Source organism: Styela clava, chromosome 3 (assembly GCF_964204865.1).
Source record: "Styela clava chromosome 3, kaStyClav1.hap1.2, whole genome shotgun sequence".
NCBI lineage: Eukaryota > Metazoa > Chordata > Ascidiacea > Stolidobranchia > Styelidae > Styela > Styela clava.
This window is the reverse complement of record NC_135252.1, coordinates 16,232,381-16,250,369: the sequence shown is the minus strand read 5'-3', so window position 1 is coordinate 16,250,369 and position 17,989 is coordinate 16,232,381. Positions and strand designations below refer to the sequence as shown.

The 17,989-nt window shown below is 35.5% G+C and overlaps 2 protein-coding genes across 2 annotated transcripts; one reads left to right on the top strand and one right to left on the bottom strand.

Moving 5' to 3' along the window:
* Positions 1 to 1,842: 1,842 nt before the first annotated feature.
* LOC120343415 (myosin light chain 3, skeletal muscle isoform-like) lies at positions 1,843 to 3,586 on the bottom strand. Its single transcript, XM_039412586.2, has 6 exons — positions 3,456 to 3,586; positions 3,261 to 3,288; positions 2,972 to 3,115; positions 2,533 to 2,706; positions 2,375 to 2,452; positions 1,843 to 2,017 (listed from the first exon to the last, which is right to left on the bottom strand). The coding sequence occupies exons 1-6, from the start codon at positions 3,456 to 3,458 to the stop codon at positions 1,974 to 1,976; spliced, it is 471 nt and encodes a 156-aa protein (XP_039268520.2). The 5' UTR covers positions 3,459 to 3,586; the 3' UTR covers positions 1,843 to 1,973.
* Positions 3,587 to 4,648: 1,062 nt separating this feature from the next.
* On the top strand, positions 4,649 to 7,479 carry LOC120343417 (uncharacterized). The gene is made up of 5 exons (XM_039412588.2): positions 4,649 to 4,704; positions 5,178 to 5,360; positions 6,229 to 6,277; positions 6,787 to 6,835; positions 7,250 to 7,479. The coding sequence occupies exons 2-5, from the start codon at positions 5,185 to 5,187 to the stop codon at positions 7,276 to 7,278; spliced, it is 303 nt and encodes a 100-aa protein (XP_039268522.2). The 5' UTR covers positions 4,649 to 4,704; positions 5,178 to 5,184; the 3' UTR covers positions 7,279 to 7,479.
* The last annotated feature ends 10,510 nt before the right edge of the window (positions 7,480 to 17,989 follow it).

Sequence of the window (17,989 nt, the reverse complement as noted above, 5' to 3'; positions counted from 1 at the left end):
CTGCAGTGACGTTAGATCAAACTGCCATCCTCTGAGAAAGACAGCACTTTCCGCTCATCTGCTATATTACCGCCTTATCGATACCGACGTGAAAAGCCGGTACCGAGGCTTGATTTTGATTTGACTGTTTCAAGTTTATATAAAAGAAGATTTTCCTCATGCGCATTTTTTACATTGTTATGCACACCAATTTAACCTCGTTATTAAAAATATATGTCTTGATACCCCTCTCGTCCGTATATTTTTTGCAAATGTTTCGGGGTTTTCTTCATTTTTTTCCGTTTCGCCGAAGCGCTCTGACCTCCTTCGCCAGTCGTCTCCCAGCTTGTGCACCAACACGTTGGAACTTCCAATCACGCGTGGTGCAGGGCGTGTCCGGAAGTAGGTCTGAGCTCATTGAGTGTTTCAATGGCATTCAGAGCTCTCTGGTTTAGGACGAACGCTCTGTGAGGGAGGCGGCAGGTCTAAAGCGTCTGCTAGAAGATGGTGAGTTTTCATTTTTTCTCGCTTTTTTCTCCACAATATTCTATCACGTGGATGTATTATACGGCGCATTGCAGTCAAGGCTAATGGATGGAGCGTCTGTGCAGTCGTGTATTTCAGACTTCTGCGATGCTGTATCTCGTATCCGGGAAACAATAAAATACGACGACACATGGAATGCTTCTTTACGTCGCGGGCAAACAACGCAGCGTGTGATTTTGTCTGCAAAGGAATGCTGTGACATTCTGGTGAATCAAATAGGCGATCGTCTGTGCACTGAACACCTTGCCGCGTTCTCTTTGATAAACCCCAAAAATTTTTCAAAATTTGCACGTCAATTTCCCATCCATTTGTTGGCTACTGTCTCCAAATTTTACCCCATGATAAACGAGGGTAAATTGGAAAATGATTTGCGATGTATATACACCAATCAAACTTTTTTAAACATCACATCAACTTGCGCGCTCTATGGGTTCCTCATAGATAACACTCTAGTAACTACCTTTGCGGCGTCTGCAAAATTTCTGGACATCATTTTGACGACGCCTATTTCTTCCGCCGACGCAGAGCGAACATTCAGCACGCTGACGCGTATTAAAACGTATCTCAGAAACACAATGAAGCAAGATAGATTAAATTCCTTGGCTGTTTTATCCATTCACAGAGACGTTATATCTGGGATGCATGACTTTAATCAGCGCGTTATTGAGCATTTTGCTTCCAAGAAACCGCGGCGTGTTGCATATATGTTCAAGCAGTAGAAGTCTAGCAGCATATATATCTATGAGTGAGCGACGCATGTCCTTATCTTTGCATTAACTTTCCTTTCTTCATAGTAACGTTTTAAACCTTATTTTAGGTTTTGTCTGCTTTCCCGAAGTTTCTGTTAATATGTCATTGTATTTATCTCGGTAAATATTGCCTTTCCTTTTGAAAGAGGTTTCAAAATAAACTATGTCTATATTTATTAATCCCTTGACTTGGACCGGTTTTAAAGACACTTTCTTATCGTTAAAAATTGTCGCTTTTGCCGATTGGTTGTTACCGATGGAATGGTTTTTATACTCATAAAATGATGGGAGAACTTACAGCGCTCATCCTGTCCCCGTAGATGGGGGTGACTTGGTCCCGCAGTAGCTTGCCCCGGTTGTCAAAATGACCACGCGCCGCCACTGCCTAAAATTATGGCCTAACCCTAACCTAGTACACATATTACATTCCGATGTCCGCCATCTTGGTTCGCATACTTCGGGAGCCCCAAATATTTTCTGTTGAGACTTGCAGCTTGGCAATATTCTATCTGACGTTCAATAAATAGGTGTATGGTACCCCCAAGTAGTCGATCATGATGGCACGTGATGCAGTAAAATTACAATTTATTCCAAAAGCATGATATTGATATGAATAAAATTTGAAGTTTGATGATCAAATAAGTGAGTGAAAACGATTTCAAAATGTTACTACAGTCCGCACCATTTGAAGAAAAATGGTTAGATTGCTGCTTTCGGTTCTTCAAGGAGGAACTTGCAAAACACTGAAAAAAATTTAATATCATTTGTCAGTCATTGTTCTGAATTAAAGAACATGAAACCTAATACAATATATTTTCAATTTACGTTATTTAAAGCGAAAGTGATGTCATGAAATTAGAATTATGGACTGAGTTCAGCTTATTTGTATTATAATGATTCATATTATACAAAAGCTTGTGAATGAGTTTTGTGATTCTTCAAGTAAATATTTGAAATCAGTTAAAATTTCCAACGTATTTTAACTGATCAAACATATTTTGGGTGTATTTAAATACAATTTGAAAAGTTTAGATGGTTTATATTTATTATTGTAAATTAAGTATCATATTTATATACAAATCTGTAAAGCCTAAACTAACCTGCGTAATTAATAGATCCATTAGATTCTTCCTGTCCTTGCATCATGGCGGATACTTGGGCGGATGTTAGTTTTTCACCTGGGTGGAACATATTCATGGTTAGCAAAAATTCTTGAATAGAATAAACATCTTGTTTAATAGTTGTGTTACTAACATACCTAATGTTGTCAAAACGTGTCTGATTTCAGCCCCCATTACAGTACCGTTGCCGTCCTTGTCAAAAACTCTCAAACCTTCCATGAAATCTTCTTGAGTTCCCTTCACTGCATCGTTTATGATTTTGGTGAAGATTGGCTTGAATTCATCGACTGTGAGCTTTTTTGCTTTCATATCTGTGTACATGAAAGCATTTTGTTGCATTTTATTGAAGCATGATTCAAAGCTATATTGGGTATCTTTATACATCATTAGAGTGCTACATACGTGGTTGTAAATGATTCCGTTTCGAATGGAGCTGTTGACAGTATCAATCATTTCGAGACAATATTTAAGCCACTCGACGACTTGACTAAGCAGGAGACACCACACAGCTTTTTTCCTAAACAGCTATTTTTCTAAAATTTCATTGGTATATGTATACAAATGTTTGGTCCACACCTTCTTTGCTCGGGTTTTCCATGCATTTTTCAACATCTTCATTGGTTGGGCATTCTCCCAATGCTCTGACTACGTCGCCAACTTGGTAGAAGTATATTTTGTTATCTCCGTCTTTGTCGAAGAGTTCGAAAGCTTCGACAATATCTGTAAACATATTTCCATGGTGACAAATAGTTTAAATATGTCTCTATAAACAAATCAAATTGTTATCTTTTGAGTTAAACCGATTCCTTATATCATTAGTGACTGTCACTGTTAAATAATTTGAAATAATATCATTATAACTCACCTTCAACTTGTTGTTCAGTGAATTCGGCCTGAAATAAAACAAGATCGCGATTAGTACAAGTAAATGAATGATATTTGAAACAGGTATTCGTGTAAACGAATCGAATTTATAAATCACTTAATCCCATAATCTTGAGTAGTCACGTAATCCTAATACTCTATGTTAACAGTCATATACGCTAACTTAAGCTCTCACCATTGTTTTGTTGTTGGTTGGTTGTTTGCTGTTGATTGTCTGAACTGCTGATGTATTCTAGTTTAATGTTTTCGAAGACATGATGCTCGAATATATACCTACGCGAACGTCTTCATTCGCAAGTTCTTGACCGTTTTTCTCATTCACACATAACCCCACAATTCAGTAGTCGCTGTGGGTGTGAATTGAATCAGAACAGTTATGCATCAAAATGAACATTGCTTGAAATAATTAACAGACAAATCACACCTCGACGATGACTTACATCAAAGACACATATATGTAATCTATTTTCGTACAAGAACATTTGAACATGTGATAGTTGTCAACCTTTGAGGTGGGAAGAGCTACATGAGATAAATTGATATGATTTAGGTGCTGAGATTTTACATCGTGAATTTGCTTTCAACATGCCTAATCGACTAGCATTACATGTATACTGATGCACTTCATTAAAATGGTTTACAATTATCTCATTTTTGCCGTGGAATTAAAATGTTTTTGAGAATTCGAAATTTAATTCTCGATATTTCTTATTACAAATTCTTATCTTTCTCATTACAATTGAGATTTATCCATTATGCGCAAAAGTCTGGTTACGATGGTTTAGAATTAGATCCCAATTCCAAATTTTGAATACAATATCATACAACAATTTCAAAAGACGTATTCCATCTGGTAACGACGGAGTCATATTAAAAATCAGACGATAACTAAGTGAAACAATGGATGAATGTAAAGCTGGATTCTATAGATTAGATTCAGTACACTATTGTGTTGGCAGTTTAACGATCAACTTCCCGTATTTAATGCCACAAAAATTGGTCGTTTTTTCCTAAAATGGGAGGAATTATCCGAATGCATAACACGTTTCTAACAATTCATCTTCCGAGTATTCATTCATCAAGAATGATTATATTTTCATATCAGCTGTTAAAATCGATTCGATGACAAAGAAATTTAAACATGGACTGTTTTAAAAACTGAAAAATTCAAGTAATAACTTATAATCCCATAGACAGCTTTTTATCGCTTTCATTCAATACTCAAAAATTCTAGTAAAAGCAATATTTGCTCCAAATTTCCAAGAGTATACTCACATATCCATGTACATTACCAAGCCATATGGATGAAGTATGTATTTCCGCAATTAAGGTCATACGACTTTGCTTAAATAATAACGTCCGTGATGAAATGTTGGATTCAAGCCTTGTCATTGTTTGGCAGAGCACTTGTTGGAGTTGGTAAGGTAGGAATATTTATTCAACTTTATCATTTTTGAATTAAGTTCATTTTTTGTTCCATGATTCCCGTTAAAATTGAAACTAAAAGCTTTCTTTAAATTTGTCATTTCACGAAACTAAAAACTTCAAGTTGCATTTATTTATGACATTGCCGCGATAACATAATATATATTTAACGTACAAAATCATTAATACCACGATTGTTTTAATGAGTTCGCAAACAATCAGGACCCCGAATTAATAAAAAAACGTTTGTTTCAGAAAGTTCATACATAAGACGGGGCAAATTTATTAGTTTTTGTTTTATGTTAGTATATATTTTAGAATTTCAAGTTTTTACCTCATATGTATACACTATAAAGTTGAAATATATATCAGATTGTTCTACATCAATGTATATCACAATTTAACAAAACTAGCCTTTTGAATTTAGGAATTTTGTTTAACCACAAACAATCTAAACCCATTCTCATTTCAGATTCAAAATGAAATTCAAAATACCAATTCTGGTTGTGATGCTTGCTGTAGCTTTTGTTCAAGAAGGAAGTAGTTATAAAATTACCACAGCAAGACTTCTTTCGCAACTGAGACCATTCTACAATCTGGGAGTCAGAATTAGGACCGAGTCGACAAAGCTTCAAGCCTTGTACTGGAAACTTTGGTAAATCCTTTTTTTTCTTCGGTTTTTACCCAGACACAATTTGCAATGCAATGTCGTTGTTCGCATTGCAAATTAGATATTCGCAAAGGGAGGCGCCGTGGCGCATTATTTGCTAAATGCGCCCCGAAAATAAACAGAATTGTGTTAAACATAACTCATATATGATAGAATATTGTGTAAAAGAGATCTGCGTGTGTTTTTTGCCATTTGCAACCTCCTAGCTCAGCAAAGCTGAGTTTTCATCAGTGTTGCCAATGAAAACAAAATAACATTCACGTTTGCACATATTGAGAAAATGCGCGTGTGCATATCAACTATAACACCGCGATTTGAAAAGATGTGTCTAGAGCAACAGACGCACATCCCACATTAGATGAATAGGTGTAACTGTTATGACGTTGTATTGTTTTGTTGACATCGCCTTTATTCTTAAGGCCTGCATGCCTGCAAATTTCAAAAAGAATAAAATACACATTAACGATCACAAAATTGTTTTCAATTTGGAGGTGCGACATGAGATTTCCCCCGGTAACTTGATGCCGCACGAACAAAATTAGTTTGGAAACCGCTGGGTTACATCATTTCAAACCTCACAAATATTTTTTTTTTTTATACAAAACATGAGCCCGAATTCGCAATAGATATAAAGTTGACCTTATCTGACATAAAATGTCATGTTTTGACATGTTTTACGATTTGAAGTCGTCGTATAGTAATGCTGTTGTAAAAAGCACAAAACTAGTTTATTCTCTAATACTTCATATAAAGTACTGTGATGAACTAAACGGAAGATTTTTATTGCCAGTCTATATTATTCAAATCTGAATTCAACGACACTTGAACTAAAGTGTATTCATTTTTTTTTCAGGAGTGAAATCAAATCCAACAAAGTTTCCGTTCATGCATACGGAGATGAGGTAGTTCTAACGTTTGTTTTATATCAACTGTTCATTCAATAATTCTAGACAACAAAGTTTTGTAAAGCACTAAACAACAGGATATAACACGATAAGACTTCCGGAATTTAGAAATTGTTTTCTCGAAATCGAGTAAAATGCAACGACCCATTAATCTCTTTGAGAACCATGAACTGTTCTTCTTAAAATGTCTTTAGAAATTCAGTTCCGTGGTGTAACATTTGTCATGACGTTTTGGGTTATTCGCCTTCTAGCCTATTCATCCGGAACTTGATTACTTCCCGCTCAGAATGCGGTGTAAGGAACTGTACGGTATACCTATTCAAAATATTCAAAGCGGAAAAATACATAGCAGTAGATCGCAATTTGGAGTCACTACGCCTGCTTTTTGAAATGCTTGTGTGTCTATGGCCTATGCCACTCTAAAGTCATCTATCTACACATTAAACAACATTATATTGGTGAAAGTAACATGATTTTTATAAATACATCATTTCTTATATTAATAGGGCAAATTACTGCAACGTCTGCTTGACGACATCATGGACTTAAACAACGGTAAGTGCCCCATACGTGCAGACCTACCTCACATTTATATGTGGACATAGTTTACTTCGTATAGTATATTTGAATATACATTCCGTTTATGTATTCCTGGTGAATCAATTAAATAAGATCTGATCATTTTTTTAAATCTATAAATTTTCGAAAAGTATTGGAGAAACTTCCAATTTCCCTGTCCCAATTGCCGATTACACATAAAGTTTAGCGAGTATAATCGTTATAACTAAACATATGCCTTATTGCAAATATTCACCAATCGTTAGTCTTAAGTGGATGCGTTTGATACAAGTTGCCTTTTTCGGTACAATCATTTTATTCTGGAAAAATATGCACATTGTGAAATCCCGGAACTCAGTATAGTTGATTATTGTCTGTAAGTTAATCCTAAATGATATGCTTTTACTTTAGAAATCGATATGGAGACAAAAGAACGTTAAAAATGAATTTCACAACTTCAGGGGAGACATTATTCAAGAAATCATGTTTTCATTTAATTTGAAACTTTTTAAGAAGTCAAAAAATGATCGGTGAGATAAGTGGACGAGCCGCATTGTTCAATTGACCACATGCAGTTCAAATTTGTCTATCGTAATTGTGACTTTTTTTGAAAGTTTTAAATAAATATTTTATTCAGAATATTTGCTTGTTGTATTTTCAAAGTTTTGAAGTTCGTTGTATCACCACGACAATGAACAAAATAGCTTCATTGTTGGAGACCAAAGGGGCCCTTCCGTTAACAGTTAACGTGTTAGTAAACCATCAAACCACAAAAAAATTATGAAAATGGTCACCCAACTGTGCCTATTCTGATCTAGTGCAATTGGCGCAGCAAGACAGTTATGTACACACAGGCTGATAACAACTTGGTTCAAAACAACACCATTATAACTTGACTTTTGGAAATTTTGCCTATTGCCTAAGTAGGTAGGCCCAGTGTCCAAACGCTAAACTTTAAACCGGTGCCCCGTTATAGAGTTCTCCGCATCTTATTGTGAGAAAAATGCAATTGTTGTTATTGTGTACTAACTAAATATCGTCACGCTAATAACCGAATCGCGTAAGTCATTTTTAGCAGTTTTGAGAAAAACGTAAAAAACTTCCTAGTGATATTGTTATGCCGCTGAGAGTCAAAAAATTTGCCATGGTCAATTTTTTGATCGTAGCCGGATTTAAGGTAATTTGTATGATGCAGTTATGTGACGTCATACTGGCGCACTGTGACTTAGGCAGAAATGTGTCTATGACTTGGGGACATACGCAATTTTGCAACTTCTACTATATGCACCAGTCCTGAAAACCAAACATTCCAAAAACGCATGTAATTCTCAGTATCTACGATGTCTAATCCCCAAAATAGCTAATCTTTTTTAATTACATTATTTTTTATGTTTAGAAATATATATTTCATCAATATAACACGCTCTGCACACCCACCGAAATAAGACTAAGATTAAATATAAAGAATAAAACAGCAATGAACCCTATTATAGAAGCCAACTAAGGTGAATTGGACTCAGACAGTGAATATCACAAATGCACGCCTTCCTATACTGTAGTATTAATTCACATTTATAAGGGCTAAGCTGGGATCTGAGATGCAAAAACTCGAAAATACTTCGCCGAGGTTATTTTTCCTTTGTGATATCACAATAGTCTGGCGATCACAATGATAACTCCTTATGGCGAAACAATTGCACAAGTGTGCATGTCATACAAAATCTCCTTTTTTATGGGTTTCGAAATTCTTAAAATAAAATCTGAGTTAACAGACATTACATAAATACCTATTTTATAAAAAAACTCAAAACCGCCAAAAATGACTTAGGCAATTCGGGTATTGGCCTGGCGATATGTATACACTAGACCAGGGCTCAGCAACCCCTGGCACGCGTGCCAATTGTGGCACGCGAGAGGATTTCTGATGGCACGCCAAGTGATTTGAGGCAGATTCAGATATTTATTTTAGTAGTTCGCTAAACATTCTACATTTGAACAAAAATTAACAATTCGACAAATTCATTGAAAAACATGCAATATTTAACTGCGATCGACGAGAGGCCGGAGTCTGTACGGGAAACCAGTGTAATTAGGTATGTGCGGTACGTTGTTGTCACATTTCGCTTCTTTCGGAAAAACTAGGATCAGAGCTCGAATCTGTACGTGAAATCAGTGTAGATAAGCATGTGCTGTGCAGCGGTGCCAGATTTGGCTACTTTCGGAAAAGCTTCGCTACTTAAAACTACTCGTTTAACTACTTGCAACTTTTCATACTACTGTTGGGTTACTTTTTACCATTCAAAAATCGTGAAATATTGAATATTATATTATCAATTCATACTTTCGGGCAACTTTTCGTACAGCTTTTTGATAAAATCACGATTGTTTTTTGTCAGCGTGAAGTTTTCTCAAAGTTGAGTAAAATCCAACGACAAATTAATCTTCAAAAAAACGGGAAGCTTAAAACCTTAAAAATTCAGTTTCGCGGCGTACCATTTACTGTGACGTATGATAATAGTGACAATACTGCAACATATGTTCGACGACATCATAGATCTGAACAAGAAACAATATGTACAACTGTACTTTTTATTAGCATAAACACCAATCGCAATTTGTGTTTTCTAGAAATGATTTACCACACATAGTAACCTAAGTATGCATTTATTCTTCCGTTTAAAGATTCCTGGTCAAATGAACAGGATCTTATCAATAATAAAAATGTGTTTATCACATTGATGGAAAATTGCACAGCAAAAAAAAGTATGTCCTGTCTAATGACATTCTACAACTTTTGGAAAGTATTCGAGAAAGTCCAATTTCCCAGCATGATTGCAGCGAGTATAATCGTTTTACTTAAACAAATCGCAAACTTATCGCAAATGTTCACCAATCATTAGTTATTGAGCGGTTGCATTTGATACGAGATCTAGTTCTCTGTACGATCACTTTATTCACAATCTGTCAAAATATGTTATTCAGTTAAGTTTCAGTTCATTCTTGTCTGTAATTTAATCTCAAATAATATGCTTTTACTTCAGGTATTGATATGGAGATGTGACGACCCTTGTTTTATCTGTTAAATGATGGGGCTAAGCTGGGATCTGAGATGCAAAAACTCGAAAATACTTCGCCGAGGTTATTTTTCCTTTGTGATATCACAATAGTCTGGCGATCACAATGATAACTCCTTATGGCGAAACAATTGCACAAGTGTGCATGTCATACAAAATCTCCTTTTTTATGGGTTTCGAAATTCTTAAAATAAAATCTGAGTTAACAGACATTACATAAATACCTATTTTATAAAAAAACTCAAAACCGCCAAAAATGACTTAGGCAATTCGGGTATTGGCCTGGCGATATGTATACACTAGACCAGGGCTCAGCAACCCCTGGCACGCGTGCCAATTGTGGCACGCGAGAGGATTTCTGATGGCACGCCAAGTGATTTGAGGCAGATTCAGATATTTATTTTAGTAGTTCGCTAAACATTCTACATTTGAACAAAAATTAACAATTCGACAAATTCATTGAAAAACATGCAATATTTAACTGCGATCGACGAGAGGCCGGAGTCTGTACGGGAAACCAGTGTAATTAGGTATGTGCGGTACGTTGTTGTCACATTTCGCTTCTTTCGGAAAAACTAGGATCAGAGCTCGAATCTGTACGTGAAATCAGTGTAGATAAGCATGTGCTGTGCAGCGGTGCCAGATTTGGCTACTTTCGGAAAAGCTTCGCTACTTAAAACTACTCGTTTAACTACTTGCAACTTTTCATACTACTGTTGGGTTACTTTTTACCATTCAAAAATCGTGAAATATTGAATATTATATTATCAATTCATACTTTCGGGCAACTTTTCGTACAGCTTTTTGATAAAATCACGATTGTTTTTTGTCAGCGTGGCGTGTTAGGCTGTAAACACTTTTAAGTTGTTGTTTATTCTCCCTGATTCAAAAAAGTTATTTAACGACAACGATAATAGTTACTTACTTTTTTTACTCGTCCAGAATTGTGAATATGTTGAGAGTTATTGAACAATAATTGGCGGCGAGTTTCTTAAGTCAAATAAAGGAGTGAAACGGCGACGCAGCTTTTTTCGTCGAACAGCGGCAATATTAAATATCAAAAACAAAACCCTAAACAATTTGTTGTAGTTGGCCCGCCACAGATCAAAAATGCTTCTTTAGGCATTGTAACTTGCACATTTTCGTATGTCTATTTTCGTGTTAATATCATACGATTCATGTTAAAGGTTAGAAACGCTATTTTTTCCCGAGTCGTGGTGATATATGAGATTAGTAATTAGTATAAATATATATTCAATCAATTTTTAATGTACTAAAATAAATTTTATTTTATTGCAGAATTAGGAATTTTTCTAACGGTTTCATTTTAAAAATAATCTGAGTGGCAGCATTGCGATAGAGCGGAGTCATTGTTGCAAGTACATCTTAGATTTGTCGAATTCGCAAAATGGCAAAAATACGGATCTATATTGTCGACGAAAACGCGGGTTAAATTGAAGACAATTAAATTATAATAAAGCAAGACATTTTACATATGGCCGTATCGGTCATGGATTGATTACTTCACACAGCAGAAAAATAATTATTATCCGTCGAAAAAGTCGTTCCGCGGAGAATATTGAGGCGATAAATACGTATTTTTGATTTACTGATATATATACTTCATATGTATTTAATTGTACTCTACGATATTTTTATTAAAGATCTTGAGATTTTTCTAACGGCGATAACGAACCCGTAAGATCGCGAAAAAGTATCCACGCTAAATACAATCACGCATGTCTATCTCATATTTTTATACGCCAACAGATTGAGCGGTATTTTAGACAAGTAATGTTTATATTTTGACACAAGAAGACGGAACCGCGAGTTACGTTGGACACAATTATATCAATATAGAAGAAAATTTCATAGATTCCCGTAGCTGTCCTGAATTGAATATTTTACGGTATACCCGGAAAAAGTCTGCTCATTTTTATAAACGCGTAATCGCGGCGACTGTTTCAGAATGAAATGGAAATTTCCGATTTTGATAGTAGTAAGCTAATTTCCATGCACGATCCTATAAAATTACTTTGTTTTTCATCCGTTTACTATTCAAATCAGGTAGTTGACTATGCAAACCAAAACCTAAAAATGTTTGGCACGCGAAGGTGCTCATTATTCATAAAATTGCACGCTGAGTTCAAAAGGTTGCAGACAGTGCGGTATGAATTGGCCATTCCGATCTCACTTACTTTCTAAACAAAGTAATTGTATATCAATGAATGGAGCGTTCCAGAATCAGAGCGTTATAATGAGGCATTAAACAAACATTTATATTCAGTAAAGTAAATGGATTTTAAATAAAAAAAAAACATCATGCATTAAAAGGATTTTGACAAATTTCATTCAAATCTATATTTTACGAAAGACGAATTATCTACAGATCGAACACTCTACTACACTGGGTCACACTGGGTGACTTGTTCAACAAAAACCAAAAAGTCACTCATTTTTTTAGTAAATTCCATTTTTCATTTTATATTTGGTATTCAGTGTTGCTCAATAGTAATTACACATGTGCGTAGAACACGACTGCACTTCTGTTATCAGTCGGTTAATTATCTGACAATTTTAGCATGAGCATTACATACCGCCTAGTACTTGAGAATATCTTTGGCTCTCGAAATATTACAAAACTTTGTTTTTAAATTTTGGCCGCCTGAAAAGGTTGGGAATCACTGTATTAAATATTGGAGTAAGTACTATATCGCGTCTATATTCTATTTAATATTCCAGCAAAATGGGGTTCTGTACACCCGGGGATATCCCCTATGGCCTATAAAACCCCAACTGCGAGACATTTATCGAGAATGAAGCTACGCCACGTTATTTATTTCATAAAATTTGTTGTTGACCTTCAGTCCAACTAAACTTCTACGCTAGCTCATCCGTGTTACGATTTATAGTTTCGATTTCGTAAATTTGTTGGTTATACCATAGCTCCTCCGAAAATCAAAAGAAATGAGGCAAGTAATTCAGATCTTTTTGAATAATGGGAAGGAAAATGGTCTGAATTCTATACTACTATGAAGTGGTGTAAAAGAAAGAACGGAAACGGCTTGTACAAAGGAAGGAGTGGTAATGGATATTGTCGGAGAAAAAGCGACATGGAACAGTTAGATTGTTTTGCTGGGAATGATGGAATTTATGAGTTGCAAATTGAGGAAAAAACGGGAGGAAAGGAAGTTGTGTATGTAGGAAAATCTGAATCAAAATCTGATAATTCAGTATTTGATCGAGTCAATCAATATTGTTTCCCTTATTTCTAAGTCAGATGTAATAAGATCCGACGGCAATTTCGACACTTCTTCAACATAAAAAAATAGCTAATTTTATGCAAGGTTGTAGAAAATGATCATTGTTGTGTGACTTTATATCTCAATGCCTGTATGGGAATTGCCATTGTTGTGTAACAATGGTGTCGTCTGAAGGAGAAGCATATGTTTCTTGTGTATAAGTTAAGCGAGTAAAAAGGCGGGTGTGAAGCTCAAATACTAATAAAAAAAATGTTATTTTGTAGACACGAAAAATAATATCATGCATCAAAACCCATTGGTAGCTCAAGTTAAACTGCATTCAAATGCGAATAAAGGCGTTTGAATGCATTGTTTTGTAGGAATAGAGATACTATATCGGTCAGCCGCCATATTGAGGTTGTCGAGAACAGATGTTAATCATTTTAAAGAACTTTTTCTTTGTCGTTTTGCTTTTTTCCCATTTTTGGATATAGATAATCTATGGCGTATTTTAACAAGTGCTGTTGTGAAAACTTTATCTTGGTAAATAAATTTGTAGAGCAGCATTCGGAACTCATTTATCGCATCATTACGGTTCTCTTGAGTACCTCCTCCCGGATTTGATCAGTAGCTTTCTATAAGCTTTCATTGACTTCTACATCAATGTTTTTCATTTATTTATTTATTTATGCTTAATAATTCATATAATATTGAAATATTGTCTCGTGATGGCCGTTTTAATTCATTGTATAAGAATAGTGAAAACGATACAAATATCAAAATATTGAAAATAAACAAGTGCTAGTTTCAACTACAAGATGTATCAAAGCATCTACTCCTTGTTTATATCACATTTTACCCAGATTCATTCCAGAGACTGAATTTAATGCAGAAACCAGTTTGTTCATGTCGTCATCCGACAATTCGTCTTTGAATTCATCCTTCGCATTCTCCAAAAATTCTTGAAACGAGTCGTTGTCCTATTTATATACAGATAATATCGGTAATATGACAAAATTCTAAAAGAATAATGAAAGAAATAAAGAAAGTTAAATAAGTTTTAAAAACAGACCTAACCTCGCTTTTCAGGTAGGCCAGTTTTCCAAAGAATCACGATCCTGGAATCACGAAGAACTAGTGATTCCAATGTGCGTACGCTCTATATTTCCACTTAGACAATGGAATTTTGGTCTCTCTTATTTGCCAATTGGGCTATTGGAAAGCTATTGGACTATTTAACTGCAGATCCACAACTTTTGGAATTTCGAAAAGTTTTCTCAAAGTTGAGTAAAATCCAACGACAAATTAATCTTCAAAAAAACGGGAAGCTTAAAACCTTAAAAATTCAGTTTCGCGGCGTACCATTTACTGTGACGTATGATAATAGTGACAATACTGCAACATATGTTCGACGACATCATAGATCTGAACAAGAAACAATATGTACAACTGTACTTTTTATTAGCATAAACACCAATCGCAATTTGTGTTTTCTAGAAATGATTTACCACACATAGTAACCTAAGTATGCATTTATTCTTCCGTTTAAAGATTCCTGGTCAAATGAATAGGATCTTATCAATAATAAAAATGTGTTTATCACATTGATGGAAAATTGCACAGCAAAAAAAAGTATGTCCTGTCTAATGACATTCTACAACTTTTGGAAAGTATTCGAGAAAGTCCAATTTCCCAGCATGATTGCAGCGAGTATAATCGTTTTACTTAAACAAATCGCAAACTTATCGCAAATGTTCACCAATCATTAGTTATTGAGCGGTTGCATTTGATACGAGATCTAGTTCTCTGTACGATCACTTTATTCACAATCTGTCAAAATATGTTATTCAGTTAAGTTTCAGTTCATTCTTGTCTGTAATTTAATCTCAAATAATATGCTTTTACTTCAGGTATTGATATGGAGATGTGACGACCCTTGTTTTATCTGTTAAATGATGTCATGTGATATTGTTTCTATATTTGGTATTTTGGCATTGAAGACACTGGGGGCGCTGTGACACTGTCGGTATGTCTTCGGGGTGTGACCCAGTCGTTGGTGTGACCTGTTAGCGTGAGCTGTGGTTGGTACCGTACAGTGTAGTTGTTTTCGGTTGGATTTCGGGTGTTTTGTGTCTGTGGGAGTGCCTCTGGTCTCCGGTTATCGGGGATATTTGTTGGTGGTTTTGTGATTGTTGGATTGTGATTGTTGGATGTTTTTGTGCTGGACAGTGAGCTGATGTTGGAACGCTGTTGCTGTTTGCGTGCGATGCCGTTGCAGTTCATTTAGTGTTGTATTTTTGGACACGTAGTGGACATAACGATCGTTTCAATATTATGTTGTTGTTGTTGTTCTTATTCTTGTTCTTTGACACGTTTTTAAAAAGTCGCTTTTCTCTTTGATTACTGGACTAATTGCTTTGAAATTTTCAGTGGTTGAAGATGAAATTTTTCTCCAGAAGGCTATTACTTTTATTTATTTCAAATATTTCTGTTAGCTCTGTAAGATTTGTTTTTGTTTGCTATGACGTCACTAAACGTTCTGCGGGTATCGGACGCCATTTTGTGTCCAACGGATCATCTTGCAATTTCAATTCACGCTGTCACAAGACAGGACCTTATAAAGATAGAGAAGTTCTGGTACCGTAACACGGCGCGGTGACACTGAACTAACTCGTAGCTGTCAAAAGCTTGAAAATCCATACAAATATAAGAGATAAAAAGATGAAACTTGGCAGGTGGGTAGAGTTGTGTTTCTTTTAACCATATTTGAAGGTTTCGCGTTTCTACATTTGAAGGAGGGGGAATAGGGGGTGTGCATTTTCGATACGTCGATAATATCTTTGTCAATCAATTTGCGACCACCGTGTTTTCGTCTGTTTGATTGCTGCGATGTGGTGCTTTGTTTATAATTTAACGAGTTTTGTTCAAAATAACCGTGTTCTTGAAATATATGACGGTCAGAAATGCAATTAGAAGCCCAATGTTTTCACGCTGTCACAAGACAGGAACTTCTAAAGATAGAGTAGTTCTGGTACCGTAACACAGCGCGGTGACACTGAACTAACTCGTAGCTGTCAAAAGCTTGAAAGTCCATACAAATATAAGAGATAAAAAGATGAAACTTGGCAGGTGGGTAGAGTTGTGTTAACCATCTTTGATAGTTACTTCTCTCCCCCGGGATAAATATGTAAATCCTATCCTAATACGCCGATAATATCTTTGTCAACCAATTTGCGACCACCGTGTTTTGTCTGTTTGATTGCTGTATGGCTGCGTATGCGATAGTCTCGACGCAGCAGAAACGATGATCAAGGCTTGAAATCCGTGGTCGCACACTGGTCGTTCGGTCGCAAATACGTCTTTCAAGTGCCGTACTTTGGGGATTTGTATAGCTTTAACCCTTTGTCGTAGAAAGTTAATACGAGATTTAGCGTGTAGAATAAATGCCGCCAATGCACCCACGGTGAAAAAATTAACGGGTTAGATATATTGGTTTTTGTTTTATAGCGGTTTGAATGAAATTGTCCGCAGACTGGCTACACCACCCTAGGCCTGGTGAGTTGTCCGTGTAGTCGAATTGTCCATCAGCCCTAAACGGCTATGACAGTCACTGTACCAAAAATTGTACCCCGATTCGGGTGGTGTTAAGTTGACGCATGTTATTTAGTAACGTTTTTATGTGAAATGTTTGACTGTGGTTCGGTACCTGTAACACATTTTCTATGTATCCTGGCAAATACAGGTGTCGCATAAGGGGGTGACTGAAATATCTGGCTGTTCTTTGGTTCTTGAAAAACTGTTCGAAAACGCGCAACTCTCAGTGTGTCCTCCAATGCCACAAATATCAAATGTTGTACAATGAAATTTGATATATTGAATTAAATCCAATAAAACAGTTCACAATGTTGAATGAGGTTAAAGAGGTGTAGCGTACTAATAACAGAATGATGCAATGTGTATGGTGATGTGTAGCGTAGCGGTTTTCTGAATTTAAATGAAAATATTCAAATACAGACCACAGAAAATAACAATAATGCATTAAAGCACTTGCAAACTTAATCATTAAACAATGTGACATTGTCTAGCTCTACTGACAGTATTTAATTAACATGAAATACTATATACTATTTAAATACCAATTAATTATTATTATTTGGAATATTATTTGAACTAATAACAAGAATTCTTATCATAAACAACAAATACTAAAACTTACCGAAACGTTTTAAGCCAGGCGATAACAAATATTCAGAAATAACTTCAATTTCAGTTCAGGATTCAGAGAATCAATCAATCAAATTACAGTCTATTTATAGCCTATATAATATTCTACAATAAAAGTTACAGCAGTTATATGTTCCAATAACATAAGCCTTGGGTATGGGCAATTATTATCCCTACAACCGGACGTTAAACGTAACTAATTTAACACATAAAAAGCAATCTATGCGAATATTAAGCAACGACTGCCGTCAAACACGGCAGCGAGTCACGTGAGAGCGAGGCAAGATTAGACTTGTCCAGCGAGAGTCGATTGCAACATATGTGGACAGCTGGAATTTTCCATTTGTCGTTTCACTTTAGGGAAATCCCCATTGATAGAAGATAATGCCAATTTTCGAACTTACATAAACTCCCCCCAAATGTATGCATTGGGACAATAAATACATTTCCCTTAAAAACAAAAAGTTCAAAAATTGCAGAAAACGAAATTATGGTCAAATAATAAAAATTGACGAAATCTCAACTTGTATGTAAATGTGCAATATTTTCAAGATTTCTCATCTTGAATAAACAGTCCATAAAAAACTGTTTTAAACAGTTCAGTTCTTTCA

Bases quoted from the DNA above. Each gene is read 5' to 3' on its own strand.
- LOC120343415 (XM_039412586.2), bottom strand. The intron at 3,116-3,260 runs GTGAGTTATAAT...ATATGTTTACAG, and splicing joins CACTGAACAACAAGTTGAAG to ATATTGTCGAAGCTTTCGAA. The intron at 2,707-2,971 runs GTGTGGACCAAA...TCATGTACACAG, and splicing joins GGAAAACCCGAGCAAAGAAG to ATATGAAAGCAAAAAAGCTC.
- LOC120343417 (XM_039412588.2), top strand. From the start codon at position 5,185: ATGAAATTCAAAATACCAATTCTGGTTGTGATGCTTGCTGTAGCTTTT. The intron at 5,361-6,228 runs GTAAATCCTTTT...TTTTTTTTTCAG, and splicing joins GCCTTGTACTGGAAACTTTG to GAGTGAAATCAAATCCAACA. The intron at 6,278-6,786 runs GTAGTTCTAACG...TTATATTAATAG, and splicing joins TTCATGCATACGGAGATGAG to GGCAAATTACTGCAACGTCT.